Source organism: Pelodiscus sinensis, chromosome 29 (assembly GCF_052426305.1).
Source record: "Pelodiscus sinensis isolate ZL-2025 chromosome 29, ASM5242630v1, whole genome shotgun sequence".
In the NCBI taxonomy this organism is placed as follows: domain Eukaryota; kingdom Metazoa; phylum Chordata; order Testudines; family Trionychidae; genus Pelodiscus; species Pelodiscus sinensis.
In genome coordinates this window covers 4,038,272-4,058,805 of record NC_143080.1, presented here as the reverse complement: position 1 = coordinate 4,058,805, position 20,534 = coordinate 4,038,272, and the positions used below count along the sequence as shown (strand labels likewise).

The window sequence follows — 20,534 nt, the reverse complement described above, 5'->3', positions numbered from 1 at the left end:
CTGATGCTGAAGCGCGGGAACCCTGAGCCAGAGGGGCCAGATCCAGGCAGCCCTGGGTCTTAGGTTCCCCGCCACTGGAGTATTTCAGATAGGAATGGGAATTGGCAACAACAATACTAAACTTATCGACTACAAAGGGGTAGCCATGTTAGTCTACTCATGCATCTGACGAAGTGGGTCTTTGCCCACGAAAGCTTATGCTCCAACACTTTGGTTAGTCTATAAGGTGCCACGGGACTCCTCGCCGCTTTTATTGACTATAGTTTCAATATTCCTGATTTTAGTTCGCATTCTAGGCTAACAACTTGCAAGATTAAAAAAAAATCATATAGAAGTGTCAAAATAATCCACAGAGAAGGTTTTTTTCTCTTTTAGTTGGTCATGTGGCTTGAATAGAATTTTGGTATTCTGTTTACTGCATTTTCAGAAAATGAATTTGAGAGCTACAATATTTTTAAATTGAACTGAGAATTTATATTTCATCTCCCAAATTGCCTAGGGAGGTTGTGGAATCGCCATCACTGCAGATATTTAAGAGTAGGTTAGACAGACACCTGTCAGGGATGGTCTAGACAGTGCTTGGTCCTGCCATGAAGGCAAAGAAATGGTCTGGATGACCTCTCGAGGTCTCTTCCAGTTCTGTTATTCTATTTTAATTTCTATCTTGTTAATAAATCATACTGTCTTACTCTAGCACATGTCTAGACATCTAAAATAGAGATGTAAGCCGCTAATCAACTATCTGATAAGCATATTCTTACTGGGTAGTTGACTAGTGACTTGACTAGTCACTTCCGTTCCCCCTTGCTGCCTCTGTGAAAGAGAGGCAGCAAAGTGGGGGTGACCAGGAGCTGGTGCTGGGGAGAGTTGGCTTAAAAGCCAGTTCCCCCTCAGCACATCTCGGCGGGGGAGGGGAGCGGGGCAGGAGAGGCAGAGATGTAGCAGGGGACTGGGTGTGAGCCAGGAATCAGCTGATTCCCAGCTCGCTCCCAGTCCCCCTGTTGCGTGTGTGCTTTTAAAATATATTAAGAGCCACCAGAGCAGCTTAAATGGGTTAAGAACGGCTCTTAATATATTTTAAAAGCACAAGCGCAGCTAGGGGACCAGGCATGAGCTAGGACAGCTGATTCCCTGCTTGTGCCCAGTCCCCCCTGCTGCGCTTCAGCCTTTTAAATGGATTAAGAGCCTGGTGGCTCTTAATACATTTAAAAGGCAGAGCCGCAGCGGGGTTAGTTCCCGGGACAGATAAGGGGGGGGAATTACGTTCCCCCTTTTATCAACTAATTGACTCATCGATGGAAATTCTTCAAGTTGATTCACTGGTTAAACTCCATTTAACATCCCTAATCTGAAATGTAACTGGGAAACTAGGGATGTGAACACTAGCTGACTATCTGATAGGCAAATGCTTATCGGATAGTTAACATACTAGTCAACTAGCTGCTCCCCCCCCCCCTTCCACTGCCTCTATCAGAAAGAGGCAGCGGGGGGTGGGAAGCAGAGGGGTGCTTCAAAGCGGCAGTGCCACTTGGAGCCCAAGACTGACCCCAGGCTCCATGCGGCGTTGCCGCTTTGAAACGTCGTGGGGAGCAGGAGGCCAGCAGGGGAATTCACAGCGCTTTCCCCTGGGGCTGTTGCTACACTTGAAAGACTGAGGCGCCCTTATCGAATACATCGACTATTCGATTAGCCGATTAATCTAAATTTAACATCCCTATGGGAAACTAGTTTCAAAATGAACAATTACACGTTGATGGAAATATCTGAAGTCACCTTATCATGTCAGGCCATCTGTTTAGATGCTGCTCTTACTCTCCCGCTCTCCCTTATTGTTAAACCCTGAGAGCTAAAATTTCCTTTTTCATTTTTGCCAACTGCCTATTTCTCTGTAGATGCCAGCCCACACTTGACTGAACACTTGAGTGTTTGCAGTTGGAATAGCATTGCATTTTAGTCTAGCTTCTGTTGGTCTGTTTTAGTTTCTGTCTCACACACATGCGCACATAGTGGAGTTATTGTCAAAGGACTGGGATTTGGCAGGCATCCACCGTATTGTCTCTCAGTTGGATGAACATTAAGATGAATAACCACAGGTCTCAACGTGACAACATAGGCTAGAGGAGGAACTTGTGTCTGTCAGCTGTTAGCTTGGAAAACTCCAGATAAACTGCATCTCTTTTTTTGCGGGAGTGCTTGAATTCATGCTTTAGAAGAACAGTTTTTGGGTTTAGGGTCCACATCTAGGCTAACGGTTTTTGATTGTTGGGTTTGGCATCGTTTCTCTTAAAGTTCTCTGTGATTTGATTTAAAAAACAAACCAACAAAACCCTCATTGACGCTAAAGCCAGATGCAATCTCTGCTGAGAACCAGCTGACTTTGTCAGCAGCGCAGTAAACATTCCTGACCTTGATAATACACACACCCAACTATCCATACTTCTAACTACAGTACTTGGTGTTTAACCCCATGAACAGCTACCATTGTAACTAGCATTTAATGCCCATTTTATTTGAGAAAAATAAGATTTTTGACCACGAACGTGTAGCCATTAACTGATGTCTGTCAAAAGGCAATTCCGCCCTTTGATGTTGGTACACGATATGGATGCCTCTTCCTTGTATGTGGTGGTATTTGCTATATGTCTCCTTAAACTTCTGGTGAGAGGGAATATAAATTTAACCTTGAAATTGTTTGTATAAAAATTGCAATTTTTGATAAAGTAGAGACAACATAGGGTTTCAGTTTCTCCCTCTGGTAACATCCTGAATTTGACAGCTTAGATGCTAGCTGTCGTTTTCTTGCATGTAGGAGAGAAGAGAATCTGATTGCTGTACTATCCATAGTGCATTAACTACTTGCCTTTTGGAAGCAGCAGAATTTCTTTTAAAAGGAAAGATTTTAGTACGTCACTGTAGTCATGTGTCATAGACTAGAGGGTGAGGCCAATATTCAGAAATTTGCTTTAAGTTTTCAAGGTTGATAAAGTAAGCTATACAACAAATTCCCTATTACTTTAATGTTCCCAAATAGTTTTTGTAAAAAGAATAGGTCTTAAAATGACAACTCATTTTTAAGATATTTTTAATAAAAATAGCAGAATATAAATCTGAGAACTTAACAAGGATGTTTAGTTTTTCTTCTTAGGTTCAGCTGCCTCCTGTTTTCCCCATGCACAGTCCTCTGCTGTGCCAGAGGTGACATTTACAAAAAAAATCTTAAGATTTTACCAGCCCAGGAAGGCTTTTGCAGCACAGAGCCTGGTTAAAATTGGAGTCCTAGGCAGTTAATATTCCTTGTTTCAGACTGTGAGCTGATTCAGGGAGACAACACTGCACTGGTTTATATTCATAAACTATTTCTTTGCAACAGAGAGGACTAGACGTTAACTGTTTTCTTAAATTCTGCATTAACTAAATTCTAAGTGTCCTTCTCATTAAAGTAAATTTTGTACTCCCCAGCGTCACATGGGCAAATCAGCATGTGGATCCCTGAGAGAGATGAATAAAGAGAGAGAGATGTTTTCTCCAGTTGTATATTTTGATTTTAACAGCAAACTTTCCAGTATGTTCAGCAAGCGGAAATCTCACTTAAAGGCAAAATATTATATGCTGAAGTAAGGCTTGGTGGGAGGCACAGCCTGGCACCAAACTAAATATATTCACCCACGCTCTAGTGTGTCAGACTGAAGTTGCAGAACCCGCAGTCTCATTGCACCCACACTTTTTGAGCCTTTGTCTCTGATCGTGTAAGCACTGTCGGAAGAGCCCTGAAATAACTGCTGCAATAGTATGATGAGGTAATACTCTAGTGTGTATTGTAACTTCTTTATGTAGTACACATACTGTACTCTAAAAATTGTTTCATTTGTACAACTTTACATTTATTCTATTCAAATATCCCTTTTTTGCACATGTACATAGTACATACACAACTATTGCATATGCAAAAATATTCATCATTCTAAAAACATACTCAGGGTCACTTACGCACAAGTAGGCCTAGTTCATCTACAGTGTTGACAGTGCATTTTGCCACTTTATGCAGACACCTTTGCCACTTTAGACGCCATTGCCCGGTTGTAATCACTGTGCCCTCTAATGAATGGCTAGAATACCAAATGCACAAGTAGCATCTTCAGTATCATTAAAAGGTGATTACATAGGTATGACTTCTTAAAAGTTACAATAGTGTCAGACAAGATACATTGTCAGTTTGCAAAAACTAATATGAAGAACTAGAAGGGGTGGTTGTAGCATAGTGTTCACTGGAGGACAAAAAGGGACAAAATGAACTAGACAATTTAGAAAACTGACCATTTTTCCTTTCTGCTGAGTGAATCAGTATAAAAGAAGCCCCCTCCGCCCCCGTTTGAGCTAGGCTGTAAGATTTGTACTTATTTGAGTCTTTCAGATACTTTTTCCCATGGACATAGAGTCCATTCAGTTAGATTTCTGCGTGGTTTGGGTCACAGTGGTGGTTTTATATTCTGGAGAGAAGTATTATTGTATTCTTAAATGGGTACATAATGACAGAAATCTCTGTACAGGCATCAGTCTATAACCAATACAAAATTGTTGTGTTTGGGCTTCTTTCTCATTAACTATGTGTACAAAGAAAACTTTGTAAATTAAAGGGGCATCTTGTAACTTATGTCAGGTGATTGAGCCTGCAAGATCTTTTCCTTACAGCTGTCACCTGTGGCATTAATCTAACAGTGTTCTTATGAAAATGCGAACCCTGTATGCATATGAGCACCCTCATCAAAACACTGGAAAAAAGATTATTCTAGCCATGAGTCAAATGGGTTTAGCATTTTTCCTCTTATTTGGAAATAAATGTAGCTTGTAGCCCAATTAATACCTTAATACATTGTTAAAAGTTGATTTTAGGATAAAATCCAGCAGCTGTATGATTTCTTTGGGGTTACAAAGTCATACTATCTAACGCATAGTTCCAATTAAATGAATCCTGTGTGTTCTCCCTTTTCCTTCCTGTCTCTCTAATAAGGGAGGTAATTCCATGTAGAAATACTGCTGAACTGCATGAGCACAATAGCTCGGGAAATCTTTCCAGAGCAGTTCAATGCCTGTGTGTGAAATGTAAAACTTCTAGCTGACATATGCCCTGGAAAATTCCACAGGTTCTGCCAATTTTCCAGCTTTGGCACATGAGCTGAAATATATTTATGGGAAACACAAGCCATTCTAACCTACTAATGACCAACTCCTTTAGGTATTGTGACGTTGGCATGTTGTCCACATCCTGGCCTTGGTAACAAAGGAATCATTTCAAAATATAAGTAGGTGTTGTCCTGAAAGGCTAATAAGAGAATAACATTATTAAAACAGGACAGCCTTACTCTTCTCTCTCTTACCCTTTTCTGCTTATTTTACTCGATGCATATATCTTACCAAAACACCACACGTTTTCCCTCGCCATGAACAGGGATTTCGCTCCATTTCCATGGTGTGTGCAGTGTGTTACCTCGTGTCTTCAGGAGAGATTTCTACTCCTTTGGCTTGTGACATTGAAACACTGATTGCCGTGAAGCTCTACTCTTTGGGTTATAGTCATCCAAATGTGGAAGACCTCTACAGAGCCCGCCCACACTGGATAGCTTACACAGGGCTTCAGTGGTGAACTACGAGAGCTGTGATACTATAGAGTAGGGGCAGGGAATCCATAGCTGGTGGCTGTGGGCCAGATCGAGCCTGCGGCTTGCCTTGCTACAGTTTGGGGCTCCCTTTTCCTCCCCAGTAGTGTGAGCTGGTACTGGCACTCCAGCCACGAAGGGGTGCCATGGCTGGAGCGCCAGTGTTGGCTGCCCACTGAGGGGGCAGGAGGAGACTCCAAGCCTCATGGGCCCGATCAAGACAAGCCAGCATCCAGATCCGGCCCACAGGGCTCTGCCTGGCACGGGGAGGAAGAGACTCTGTGTGCTGCAGGGAAGCATTCTCTGCAGGCTCCTGTCCCTCCCATTGTCCGGGAATCGCAATCAAGAAGAACTACTTCCCTGCAGCACACAGAGCTACCTGTGACACCCTCACTCCCCTGGAAAGCCAGGTAAGCGCTCCATCCCCTGTCCCCTCCCACCCAGACCCCGCACCCTCACCCCCAGCCTGCTCCTGCACCCCACCTCCTACCCAGACCCCCCACTCCAGCCCACTACTGCAAAAATCTACTAGCCCTGTCCCCCCAGAGGAGGTAATCCAGACCTAGGGGCGAGTCCTGACCCTTAGCACCTTCCCCCTTCCCGGGGCTGCAGCTTGTGGGGGGGAGAGTCTGTCTTCTTCCTGCTTCTCAGTTGGGGGCCACAACTATGAGAGTTTTTTTCTTTCTCCTTCTCACTTGGGTCCAGGTCAGTGAGGGTTGGGTTTTGGTTTTTGTTTGTTTTGTTTGGCGGGTGTTGCTGCTTACTTGTGTGTGGCCCCCAACTTCTGTGGGTCAGTGCCTCCCGACCTGAAAATGATTCCCCACCTCTGTTGTAGAGGTTCCTGAGTGCATCAGGAGTGTCTCCGAAAGGGGCTGTTTTGGTGGCGACATGTGTAGTAGAGAGGCAGCTGGACGAGGCAGGAACTTTTAACAGATAAACTGGAATAGTCCTTGGGGAGAGGCTGCATTACTGTGCCATGGTTTGCTTTCATGTAGAGGTGTGTGTGTAAATTCCATACTCCCCTTCTATCCATTCATTCTTGGTCTTTGTCCTGCTCCATTATCCGGGGTTTTACATGGTGGGTGGATTTCCTGCTTTGTGGGGCAGAGGTTTGGGACAAATTTTACATTTGATATGAGCAGCAAAATTAACACACAATAAATGCGTTTGTTTTCTTATAGTTTCTGGCAAGAAAACCCACTCAACAGAAAAACGTCTGGTGTTGGAGGGATGTTAAGAAAAGCAAAACCAAGGTCATTAAAAATTACTTTTGGAAATAAAGTCAAAAGATTTGAAGTCTTGGTTAACTTCTAACATTTCAGACGTTAGGTGTATTCTTGGTGCAGACTTGCTGCCGAGTCCTCACTCCCCAGTAAAACTAGTCTTTTTCAGGGTCTGTGCATGTAAGCACAATCTTTACTTGGAAAGCAGACTGATAAATATGGAAGACTATAGATTTATAGAGCCCTGGAAATCTGCGGATATCTGCCAGTATCTGCATTCACAAATGTGGATGCAGATATCTGCAGCTCATTTTTGTGGATATGGATGTGGATGCAGATACCAATTTTATAGCTGGAAACTGCAAATTTGTGGTTATCCACTTGATCTCCACGTGCATCTGCATCCGTGGGTATCAATGTGGATATCCATGACTCGTTTTTGTGGATACAGATGTGGAAGCAGATACAAATTTTGTATTCCTAAAGGGCTCTACAGATTTACAGTTTATTGTTTCTTTCTTCGCTCTTTTTCTTCCTTTCTGTCTCAGTTGCACATGGAGCAGATAGGCAAGGATCTTTTACTCTGAGGAATTTAAATTCTTCTGTTTGGTTTATCATTGATACACTGCCAAAACATTAAAGGTTATTTCTTGCTGGTCTTGTTCTCCCCTTATGCATACCCATTTGAAAGAGGTGGGACCTGCGCTATATCCTGAGTGTCACCAAACTCAGAGCAGAATGAGGGCCATTCACTGAGACTGTCCTGTCCCCAAACCCTTGCCTTAACTGTACAAGCTGTTACCATAAACCTTTTGCAACTTCCTCAGTATTGCACAAGGTGAAGGACAGTTTCTGTAGTAGTCAGGACCCAAACAATGGAAAGGGCTTTATAATTTGGGTCAGTACCCTGGGATGTATTGAAGCAAGTGGTCAGGTATAATATACTGCCTGTGGAAAACTCAAAGCTGGCAGCTGCATTCTACAGTGACTGGTTTCCAAGTAGCCTGGGAGTCTAACCTTAACTAGTGACTTGAGGTAATTAGTGCAATGCATGGGTAACTCTGGTTGTCAGAATCCAGAAGAACCCGTTGTAACTTAATAGCCATGTTTGGATTGGCTTGAGAAGTGGGGACGAAGGGGAAGTTCTCTTGACCACTTCTAGGTGTCATCTCTATTTCAGGACTTTGTGTGTCCCGGATAATTTCTTTGAGCATGAACCTTTCTAACTGCTGTTCTACTGGTATCTGGCTTCTCTTTCCCCACCCCAACAGAGTGTGGAGATCTTGGTTCAAACATACAATCCTGGCACAGGCCGTTATGGGGAGAGAGGTCAGATACACATATGCACCTCTGAGGCTGCCTAAAAAAATCACATCCTCTTCTGCTTTTCCATAAATAGGCCCTGTACCACTGTCCGACTCTGCCAATAGGACTTATCTAGAATCTCATTTCCTTACTGAGCAAATGGGGTTTGTTGTAGGCATCTCAGCTCCCAGAATGTTGACAATGCTACTTCAACAGTCTGGTAATCGTCAGCTTGACAAACCCATGAGCCACACTTGTTACCTGCAAAGGCATCCGGTAATATTACTGGTAGGAAAAACAGAACTTGGGCTTATAAATCAGGAAGAGCTATTGAAAATTTTACCCTTATTTCCAAAGAGCAGTTCTGATGTGTGCTTGGGATAGCAGAACATGTGTTACTTATATATGAAAAGAAACCCATATTCTGAGGGCTTTCATTTAGGGCATGTCTACACTAGGAAATTATTTCAAAATAACTAAATTTGGAATAATAACTCCAGAAATAACTTTCAAAATAAGCTTATTCCCCGAGGAAAGCTCGAGTTCAGATTTTGAAATAACCAGCCATTTATTTCAAAATAATAGTCTCAGTAGTGTGGATGCTCCGTTTGTAGACCAGGGCTTATAGACCCCCACCTTCATTACTTCTATCTGCATGTGGATACTTATATAAGAGCCCACATATATGCAACGTGGTGGTTTATTGTGGTAAAGTATGGTATGTGTAAGGATGGCTTGGAGTTTTTCTGCTCCACTGTAGCACTTTTAACATTCAGAAGTCTTTCCTTTGCCTTTTGTATTTCAGAAAAATAGATGTAGCCAATATTAAAACGTGGGAGATTTTTACTATCCTTTTTTAACTCTTAATCTGATCCTCTGTCAATAGGAGAGTGACCTACCTGGTGGTGTGTTAATGCTGGGTTTATTTGCTTTGCATCTATATAGACAGATTGGTTTAGCGAAGCCCACTTAATCAGCGGATAAGAATCTTTTTAGAGTGTAACTTCACTGCTTATTAATCTTGCTAGGCTTTGCATTTGTGGAATGTAACTTACACATACACAACTGTTCTTGCCTATGGAGAAAGGTTAGAAACCTTCTTAATGAATGTAACTCGTTTTTAGACTTGTTTGTTTGTCGGTGTGAGAGACCTTTTCATTGTCAGTTGGAAATTTGCCACAGCATCACTGTATAATAGGTATGGGAAACTTAAATGCTTGACACAAGAATACAGAATAACAGGGCTGTACACATCAGTGATGTGTGTACTGTATTCATGATACGTATTGCCCCTCCCCCAGGTTCAAGTGCCCTTTTCAATGTAAGGAAGTGCTAAGCCTTTAAATACATGTAGCTCATCCCTGGGAACACATGAGATTCTGCCCTCCTGCCTTCTTTATAAGTCTTGTTGGTAACTAGAACACTGAAGCCCAGGTAGTTTGTTTTTCATTCAGCTGGTGAGGTGGTTTTAAACCTTAATCAGCTGATCAGAGAGCCCTTTCTGTAAATTAGTGGACTGCTATGTGATTGAATAATCTTTAGCGCACGTGTGTGTATGTACGCATGTACAAACCCTTGCTTAAGTGACAGTGGAGAGGAACTTCAAGCCATAGTTGTGGTCACGATTGTGTGGGGGAACAAAGGGGTGATTTTCTTCAAAGCTTGCAAAAATTGTTCCTTTATCCTTTCACTGTAATTGTGCAAGTCCTTTTAGTTAGGCTCCTGGGCAGCAGTTAATACTCCTCCTTTATCTGTTCTCCTTCCTTTTTTCCTCATTTTTTGTCAAGGAAACAAGAGGCAGCACACCCTCTTCCTCAGTTGCCATTGCCTGTACGTTGTGGCTCCCTGAGTGCCCTGTTACTTTTCTTTCTAATTATTCTTGTCCTCTGTCCCCAGAACTAGTGTCCCAAGATTGTTTGGTGTAATGTTCCATTTTTCTCCTTGCATGGAAATGCCTGTGCTTTGATGCATCTTCACAGCACAGTGCCATGGATTCAAGGTCTCTGTTAGCCAGGGGTGCCAACTTTCTAATCACACAAAACCAAATGCCGTTGCCTCGCCCTTCCCCTAAGGTCCTGGCCTGGCCCCACTCCATATCTGAGGCCCCACTGCTGCGCACTCCATCCTCTCTTCACTCACTTGCTCATTTTCACCAGGTTGGGATAGAGGTTGGGGTTTAATAGGGAGGGTCTGGGCTGGGAGAATGGAGCTAAGTTGTTCGGAGTACAGGCGGTGACTCCAGGCTGGGACAGGGATGTGGGAGGGATAGCAGGATGCGAGGTCTGGGAGGGATTTTGGTGTGGGAGGGGGTTCAGGACTGTGGAAAGGTTTGGGATGCAGGCTCTGGGTGGCATTTACCGTCGGGGGGTTCCTTGGAAGTGGTGACATGTCCATCGGCTACTAGTCATGGGGTGTAAAATCTGGGTTAATCTGTTAACTGGTTAAACATTATATTTAGTTGGCTAACTGGCTAAAGGGGGGCGGGCAGGAGGGCCCCTCCAGCCAGGCTAGAGTGCCCCTACCCGCAGCATACTGCTCTGGCCAGGTTGGGCCTGTAACCTGTAAGGATCATCCACTAAGGGTGATGTTTACCAGTTAAACCTGGCTCTAGGAATGTGAATGGTTATTTGAGGTGTGTGCTCACTGCCTCTGCCCACAGGCACTGCCCCTGCAGTTCCCATTGACTGTAATTCTCAGCCAATGGGAGGTGTGGAGACAGCACTTGGGGTTGGGACAGCACGCAAAACCCCTGGTCGTCCCTCCACTTAGGAGCTGACAGACATGTCACTGCTTCTGGGGAATCTGTGCAAAGTGTGAAGTAGGGTGACTGCCAGACCCATGCCAACTAAACTTTTAACAGTCTGGTCAGCAGTGCTTTTTGATTGGACATTCCGGTTGATCCTACTGTTAGCACTGTATGTGATCAGATGCTCCTTCATACAGTAAGTTTCATCCTACAGCACCCAACAACCCTTATTTTCCCAAAACAGTTTATAATTAATCCCTCCTTATCAACCCACAAAGCATTTTTGACCAAATTGAGCAAAAATATATCCAACCTGTAAAATGCCACTCACACACTGGTGCTCAATCTTAGAATTTGAGAACTTAAGCAAAGTTCGAGAGTTTATTGGCTCTGTCGATTCAGTTGTAATTGTCTTGTTAAGCAGCAGTTGTGCTCCCAGAAGTAATGATTTATTTTGAACATACAGGGTGGCCAAGTGGTTTAAGCTGTTTATTTTTGTTTGCAGATGTTCTCAAATAATGACGAAGCAGTAATCAACAAAAAACTTCCAAAAGAACTGCTACTTCGGTAAGCTATCTTCCAATTTGTGAAACTGGAGAATTTCTTTGTGTCTGTTTACAAGCAATAGCTAATTTAGCTGATTCATTCATAAGTTATGAACATGGATTGCTTCAATTATCAAGCCATAAACACACACTAAGCTGATCAAAGGCCTGAATTAGCAATAATTTATGGTAAATATTTTGTTGTTGTTTTTCATGTCTTTGTACAATGTTTGATGAATGTGCTGGTTGCCTGTTTTCATAGATGAAAAACACATAGGTAGAAAGGCCTTCAATGAAAACTAATATCAGTAAAGTCTAAAATAGAACCCTCTGCCTATATTCATTTTGTTAATGTGAAATGTTCCACCTGAAAAAACCTACACAACTTGTTTCTCCCAAAGACTTAAAATGTGAGACACTATTGGAAGATGCCCAGGATTCCACTTGAACACTTTTAGTTGCAGCTGCTGTAAATAGGAGTTGAATGCTCAGCATCTAATGAGATGGGACTCTTGTTATGGTATTGTGGAATCTAGCTTGTGTTTAGTATCTCAATCTATTCCTTACACTGTGAGGATCACCTTCAGGTTTACTACTGGACTGCAAGCTTAGAGCAGCCTAAGTGGCAGGTATTTTTCAAATCTGGAAAAAAATACAATTTTTGTCTCCCCTTTTTCATCTCTTGCTTTGCTCAGGCTAGAGCATAGCTTGTAGAGAATAGCAGCTGGCAGTCTGTGCTGAGGATCTGAATTATTAAAGTGAGCAAACTTCTTCAAATGCGTGTAAGTATTGCTCAGTGATATTCAAGATTTAATGGTAGTTTAAAGTCTTTGGAGGTGAGCCCTGGACTCTGAAAAAAGCACTAGCCTACTTAAAATAAAATGAATAAAGGTTATGTAATATCTGGGATGTTCATTACTTCTCATGATATCCCATTAGCTGAGGGGTAAAGCTTTAAAAAACACCTATGAGATTTTAATGAAAGTCAATGGGACTTGGACTCTTAAGTCACTTAGTCACTCCGGAAAAATGTACTGATATCATCCTCATCACGTAGTGAGTGTGTCATTCACTAGCCACCTCTGAAAGGTGATTTCTGGTTGTTTACTGGCCACAGATTGGGGTGCACCCACCATTCAAAGCACCAACTTTGAGTTTTCATAGGTGTCTTGTATCGGGAATCACTTTCTCCACAACCATCTCCACTGGCATCGCAAACCTGCCTTAATATGGGAGTAAATCTTGAACTGAAATAACTGAATATTCTATCAGATGGGTGGGTCACTGCTGACACTTTCCGTTCTCCTTGCTGTTGTGGATATTTGTTTTTGAATCAGCAGTGTATGCACTTAGCAAATGGCAGTTGCTGTCCCAAAGAACTTACAGTATAAAAGGCAACCACAACGGGTGGATGAGCTAAGCCGGAAAGGAAAATGAGGAGGTTGGGGTAACAAATATAGTATGTCTTAGCACAGACTAGCTGTGTGAATGGTTCTTAGCCAATTACCACGTGTAGCTGTGGCATGGGAGGAGTGAGTGTGGCATCATTGGTATAGCGAGGGCAGGAAGTTACCCTCACAATAAAATAAGTGGCTGTATAGTAAGTTGGGGCCAGTTTGCAAAGGATTTTAATAAGGCAAGAATTTTGTCTGCTTCACTGTAAGAGAAGTTGTTCCAGTGGAGGAAGTTACAAGGGATGACACAGTGATAAGCTAGAAAGATGTTAGGAGCAGCATTTGAATGGCCTTGAGGAGGGGAAAGTTGCAGGCATCAGGGCTAGTAAGGAGTTGGGTTGAGATTTCTGACACAGTGGTCAGACTGGAAAGGTCTCAGAGGGGTCAATAGGCCCTTTCCGAATCTAGGGAAGTGGTTGCGACTGGAAGTTCCTCCTAGATGTTCCTCCTTTTCTCTCTATGATCATGTCTGCTAGGGTATTTCACACTCACAAAAACATTTCCACTTGTGTTAGTAAATAGAATCAATAGTTCAGACAAAGGGCCCAGGGCTGGATGCGTTTTTAGTATGGAAAGGATACTAGTAGTTCATCCAATGTCATTTGTCCTTCGTACCTGCCAGTAAATTGTGTTTGTGTTCAGGGTTATGCTAAACTTGGTTTTTAAAATGAAAAAGCATGAGTTTATAATAGGGATGTTAAAAAATGTGTGTGTGGGAGGGGTTGTAAATGTACAACTGCTGAAATTTTCAGTGGTTACACATTTACACGCATGGGAGAGGCGGCTCCATGGGAGCTGGTGCATGCAGGGAGCCAGCTTAAAAGTTGGCTTCCCGCACATACTGGCTTTTGCTGTCCCTCCACACTGCTGCCTCTATCAGGCACTTCATGGGGAGCCTATTTAAAAGCCAGCTCTCCCCAAGCACTAGCTTCTGCCTGCTCTCTCCTTCCCCCACTGCTTCTGCCTCTGATTTAGTGGCAGCAGGGAGGGAGGGGGCTTTTGTGTGACCGTGAATGTTAACCGATAAGCCCAGGCTTATCAGTTAACTGTTTAAACATGTACACTGACACATCCCTGGTTTATGCACGTTAAAAGTTCATAAGTAAGGGTTTGGAGAGCTGGAATCCACTGTTTGCATTCTGTGAAGATTAATTAGTGCAGATTGACACTGCAACCTTTGAAAGAGATTTGGATGCATTTATCTAGGGGGATCTCTTGTAAATGAATGTCAGTGTCTACAAGACAAAGACGGGTGTGTGTAAGAATCTCTGCTGAGTAATTTCTTGTTCCCAGTTTGGCCGTTCTGGGGATGGTATTGACGTCTCATGTACTGTATGTGGTTCTGAAGTGAAAAACTACACTTGAGCCCTTTCAGTTGTGGGAGGGTGCAAAATGGGCAGACAATGGGCCTTGTCATCCACACAGTGTAGAAATCTGCATGACTTTGTTCTTATTCTCTCATCCTGCCTGGTTGCTGAGGTTTTGGGTGAAGACTTACAGCACTTTACATCTTTCAGATGGTCTTTACCCAAACAGTTTTTTCAATACATAGAAATGAATTCGTTGCCCTTTTTACAGATAAGGAAATGGAGGCAGAGATTAAAAGTTAAATTGAACAGTGAGTAATTAACCATTGGAACAATTTACCAAGGTTAATTTTTAAATCTATATGGGATTTTTTTTCTAAAAAACATTCTGTCACGGCTCAATTCCCCAACCTAGCACTTGGGGCCGGCCAGCAGAATAAACTCTGTAAGATCCTGTCTCTGTAACTCCCAGAGACAAACTTGTCCGGTCTCAGTTTCTCTGAGACCCAAAAGAATGACAGTTGGTTTGCTGCCAGCATCAAGTGTAAATAAAAAACATAAAATAAGACCTTTTCCAGAGAAGAGGTCACTTGAACCTCCCTACCCAAATCTCCATTTTGCTTAGAGTTGGGAAAACAAACAGAGGTAATCCATGGAGAACCATGGGGCTGTGCTTCTCCCGGGTAACTTAGGCACATAGGTTTAAGGATACAAAAATTAACCAATATGGGTTAATCAGAACAAAAAGAAAACACTTTTATTATTAAAACAAGACTACTGTTGCAAGCATAGTAAATGACTGAGTGTTAAAAAGTCATGGAGCGAAATAGACTCGGGAAATCCCTAGGTTGTAATCCTTAGTTACAAAAGAGAAAAACAATTAACCAGCTCAGACATGATTTCCAAACCCCCAGACAAGGAAAACAATAAAATCTGATGGACTATCTAAACTTTTCCTTACTTACACATTTCAAAGAATCCATTCCTGGGAGAACCCGACTCCCTTGTTACCTGAGGGAAAACTGCTCTGATCTCAAAACAAAGGAAGAGAGGGGAAAAAAACCCTCCCTCGTTTTGAAATTCCTGTCTGCGTTTCATTGGCTGAATGCCTGAAGCCCCCTCCCTTAGGTGCATCCCCACAGTTGCTTAACCTTTTTCTCACTCTCCAGGTAAGTCAGATTCTCCTTAGCAGCTTCTATTCATGACACATGCGCTAAGAACTTTTTGGAGGAAGTTCGGGGCCTGTTATACAGGTCAGTCTAGATAATCACAATGGTCTCTTCTGGGTTTAGAATCTGTGATTTCCAGCCCCCTGTTTAATCCAAAAAGCTATGCTTAATTTGAACTTTTATGGGAACAAATCTGTTAAATGCCAATGTCCTTTGAATCCTGAGGGGGAGATGTTAAACCAGTGACTAAGCCCACAATATAGTGACTTGACTCTAGCATTCTGTGAGTATATCCCTCTTAAGAGAAACCAGTTGTACTATGTAATTATCAGTCTATATGAGCTTGCTATTGCGATCTCCCTTCAAATTCTAAGGTTTGTCCCAAATATTTTTGTATTATGGTAGTGCCTATGGACCCATTGTGCCAGGCACTTTGCAAAATATCCTAAGAGATAGAGCTGTCCTGAAGAATTTGCCATATAAATAAACAAGATATAGACACAGGGTTGAGGGGAGAGATGTGACATACAAGCAGGTGAACACTGTGAAGCCATGTTAAGTCCAATTTTTTGAATTTTGCAGGGTGGAGTTTTGTTGGGAGAGGATTATTTTAAAAGACAAGGAAGGTAGAGTCACATTAAAAGGGGGGATAGTAGAAATAGGGGTGTAAACGTATATATGTATAAATGGTTAACCTTCACAGTTACATGCAGTCCCCCCCAATCCCTGCACTGCTATCTCGGTATCAGCGTGGCAGCAGTGCAGGGAGAAGGCAGGTGGGAGCCGGCTTTTAAGACAGCTCCCAGCACGCACCGGCTCCTGGGGAGCCGCCCTCCCCTCCCAACTTCCTTTACTGCTGCCTCTGATACATGTTTACCTTAATAAATGCATTTTGACATCCCTAGTAGGAAATAAGGGGTACATGGAAGATGGGAAGTAAAGCTGGAGTAAAGAGATTGCAAAGGAAGGGGCAGAAAAAAGTGGAGTGAACAGCCAATCAGCAAAAGGGGAAGAATGTCCACAACAAAAGCTATTTAAAAAATATTAACTCTCCCACCCTAACCCCCATTCTGTTGATAGCAGAGTCTGTATGTCCCTGCATCAATTGCTTGTCTGTTTCTGCTCTAGTCTCTGGCAACTTTTGGCAGTTTTTGCCCCCAAGTTTCTATGGCTGGAGTGGGGTGGGATGAGCCGGGCCCTGCTGCACCAAAAGAGCATAGGGGTTCTGCACAGATCTGAGTCCATGGAGCATTAGGGTTGAGGTACTCAGACTGGGTCTCTGCACCTCCCCTCTCCTCCATATGATATTGCTATACCTGATGCAGCTGCTTCTCTCTGCCATTGCCAGCTGAATTTTTAGAGGCTTGCACCTTTTTTTAACAAAGTACATTTTTAAAAGAGTCAAAGCATCAAAAGATGGAATTCAGTTCATCCTCTTCTCATTCCTGCAGCGTTGCCAACTTGTACTTGGACGGTGCTTAGCTGCTTGGTTTGTGTAGCAAGAATTTAGAAACTCCTTCCCTGAGACAGGCCAACAGCTGGCTTATTGACTCTGAAAGGTGATTTCATGTTTCATTTTGGCACTAGTTGTGGTTGATTTAGACATCTGTTTTGGCAGACTAGCTATGTTCCAGTAGGACTATCTGTACTATCTATCTAACATGATGGTATCGATGGTCCATTGAGAAGGGGGCATTTATACGTTAAGGCAACCTGCCAATTGACTTTTGAATATAGGCCAAATTCCATCTAGAAGTCTGAAGGAGGTTTTTTTTTCCTAGAGAAATAATGGTATGTACTCATTTCCTAAGGAGTTTTTATTTCTCAGATATACCTTTCTTTGGACTGGTCTCCCGGGCCCTAAGGTTTGCTTTTTCAAAATTGGTTCACCAATAAAGTCAGTCATCTTTGAAGTCCTCTCATCTTCTGGTTCTGTGCCACCTCTGTGCCCCGTTATCTCCTGCCTTCCCTCAGCACATTGCACGGCAGTTTTGTATGTGCTTCCATGTTAATTTCTCCTTCTGTAGCTTTAATTCTGCTCCAAAAGAGTGAAGGACTGAAACACAATTGAATGGTTTACCAATGAGAGATGCAGCGAACTATAGTCTGTGCCGACAGGAACCAAATAAATAGGAAGGGAATGGATCACCCAATGATTACATGTTCTGTTTATTCCCTCTGAGGCACCTGGTATCTGCCACTGTCTGAAGACAGGCTACTGGGCTAGATGGACCTTTAGTCTGACCCAGCGTGGCTGTTCTTATTGCTTGAATAGTATTTCACAGGATTGCAGGCCAAGGCCATAAATCAGATGGTAGTCTTTTGCCGGTGTATATCTTTAAAGAGGCTTCATCCAGCATACTTTAAAGTAAAAGGCAATGATGGTGGTGATGAGAAAGAATAAAGAATCTCTTTAAAAAATCCTGAATGGATTTGAAGAAGTTGGAACTATAGAAATGTGTTGGACATGTCTTCATGGAATATATTGTGGCTATTTGCCTTGCTGTAGACTGTGCTAGGACATCTGGAGCAGGCAGTATCCTGTCTTTTCACAGTTCTTCTGAATCCCTCTTTGTGATGGGGTGTGATTCTTGAGACTGTCAGTGAATGTGCTGATCATACCACTGAGCTACCTACGTACCTTCTGGGGTGCCCCACTACCTTGTCCTGCTGGGCCACAAGTTCTGGTCTCCCCTCTGCAAAGGCACAGAGTTGGAGTAACAGCCCTCCAGTAGAGTAACACAGACATTGATAGTAGTTCAGCTCTGGGAGGACTTGATAGCTCCCAAGAGTCTAGCCCCAAAGGGACCAAAACCCCAAATAAATTTATCTTAGGCTGTATACAAGTTTTATACAAAGTTTTATATAAAGTTTGCTCTCTTGATCAATGAAAGAGAGACATGCACAGTTGTGTCCCCCCCGCTTCCCTCAGGTAACAATTATTTACACTGGGTTTGATAATAAAAGTGATTTTATTAAGTATTAAAATAGGACTTAAGTGGTTGCAAGTGATGATAGACAGATACTAAACTAAAATAAACAAAACACTCCAGCTAAGCCTAATACACTAAGAGAAATTTTACAAATCATAATTTCACACCCTAGTCCTTATTTCAAGTAGATTTCTTCAGGCCAGAGCTAAACTTTTTTCTGACCTGGGCCTAATGGCTTCTCCCCTTATTAAAGTTATTTGTTTCCAGGTCTCTCCATGTATCCTCTTGTAGTGGGAATAGTTTGTGAGGCCAGCTGAAGAATCTTCTCTTTTTGACTTATTGAATGAGAAAATCAGCTATAATTTTAAACTCTTCAAGACTCTTCATGTTTGACTCCCATGCTTTAAATAGAATTTCCCCAGGACTGGAAGTCTTTGTTCATTCTCCCCAATCCCTCCCCTGCAAGAACACAAAATTCAAGATGGAGTCCAGCCCCATGTGGCATGGTCACCTGTCTTTATAAGGTCAACCACAATCCAGGTTTCAGGAAAAAAACATATCCTTGCCTTGAGTGCCATACCATTAAGTTCCATAAGTACCACTACTGACTTTCGCTAAAAGACCTAGATTAATAAACAGGTTTACACTTCATATTTCTAACTTGACATACAAGAAGATACATGCGCACAAATAGAATACACAGGCAATCACAAGCTCTTGAATAATAAATTACTTGCCCTGTTCTGCATAAAGCATATTAGAGTCATGCGTATTAATTTTCAAGAACACATTTCCATAAAAATATGGGGGCACGGTATCACTCACCGTCCTTACTGTTTTTGAAGAATAGTTTTAATTTGTTGTTTCTCAATAGAATTACTTAATCTCTGTCATAACCAACAGATTTGATTTAGTTTAATGCTGATAATATCTGAATAAGCATCTGCCTCCCTCTTCCAATGACTGTTTGAGCGGAAGCATGGATTATTTTCTTGCTGCCACTCCTCTGTGAGGAGGGAAAAAGCCAAGTGTGACAACAGAATAGTCAAATGTCAGCAGATGTATTTCATCAAAATAAATATGCTGTGTAGAACTTAAAAACAAAATGAGTATTTTCATGACGGTTTGAAATTATAGCTGATTTTACTCATCCAATAAGGCAAAAACGAGGAGAGTCTTCATGCAGATACACTATTAAATAACCTGCTAACTTTTTGGCAGCTTCTCAGAGTTTGATTCCAACTAATAACTATCTTTATTAGCTTGGTAAATAACAATTTAGAGCTATATAGGGAACTAGAAGGATGCTTTGTGTAACACTTTCATGCTCTGATGCATATCCTCCAAAATAATTTGGATCAACACCAAGAGGTGGCTCTTTTTAATATACGAATATTGCAGTATATCTAGGAAGGGCCTAGATAGGTCTCGTCCAAATTTTTGACTGCACTGATTGTTTTTCTGTTGTACTCTTTTCAAACCAGTCATGCAATATTAACAGAAATGTTTATTACATTTTTGAGGAGTGTTGGATTATCTGCCCGTGGATTTTTTTTGTGCTGCCTGTACTGTGCAGACTGCATAATTCAGACAGGGGTGAAGAGAGAGACCAGTATTTAAATATGACCCATACTGTGTGTATATTGGAGGAAACCTGTTTTGTCATTGCCTAGCCATGCAGGGCAACCTGATTTATTCCCTCTAGCATTCTCTTTGAGGAGAAAAGACTGTCCTTGGATTTACCGTGGTAAAATAACTTCAGGTCACCCACAGGAAATTGTGGGCTCCAGTGTTCTCTCCATTAATGATGAGGTGCTACAGGCTGGAACCAAGTCTTGAAACAGCCAAAGTGCACAGCATAGTAGAGCCTGTTGCTGAAACAGTATTTGTAATAGCTTGATTCTGCTGAGTTATTCTTTGGTATCAGTGAGTAGGGGAAAAGACTAGGGGAAGAGTACTGCAGACAGCCTCGAGAAGTCTTTTTCTTCTTCTTCCTTTTTTTAGAAGTAATCTTATTTGCTATTTAAGAGCATGATTTTAAATTCATTGTTTGTTGCCCATGAAGTCATTGTCAGGCAACCACTCCCAAGCAACCAGTTTAGCTAGGGCCGTCACAAATCTTACAAGAGTGCAGGAAGGCTATTGAGGGAGGTGTGGCAGGAGAGATGAAAAGTAAGATTAAGAGCCCTGTAATCTTA

The 20,534-nt window shown here is 42.3% G+C and overlaps 1 protein-coding gene across 3 annotated transcripts in view; it reads left to right on the top strand.

The window, feature by feature from the left end:
- FBXL20 (F-box and leucine rich repeat protein 20) overlaps window positions 1–20,534 on the top strand; it is an 84,040-nt gene that overhangs the window by 20,121 nt on the left and 43,385 nt on the right. For 2 of the 3 annotated variants that reach the window (XM_075911393.2, XM_006126214.5), the window contains exon 2: window positions 11,434–11,495. In XM_075911393.2, coding sequence (XP_075767508.1) covers window positions 11,434–11,495 — 62 coding nt within the window. Of the gene's footprint in view, window positions 1–6,835; window positions 6,908–11,433; window positions 11,496–20,534 lie in introns of all 3 variants that reach the window. The other variant, XM_075911392.2, reaches the window with a different exon arrangement.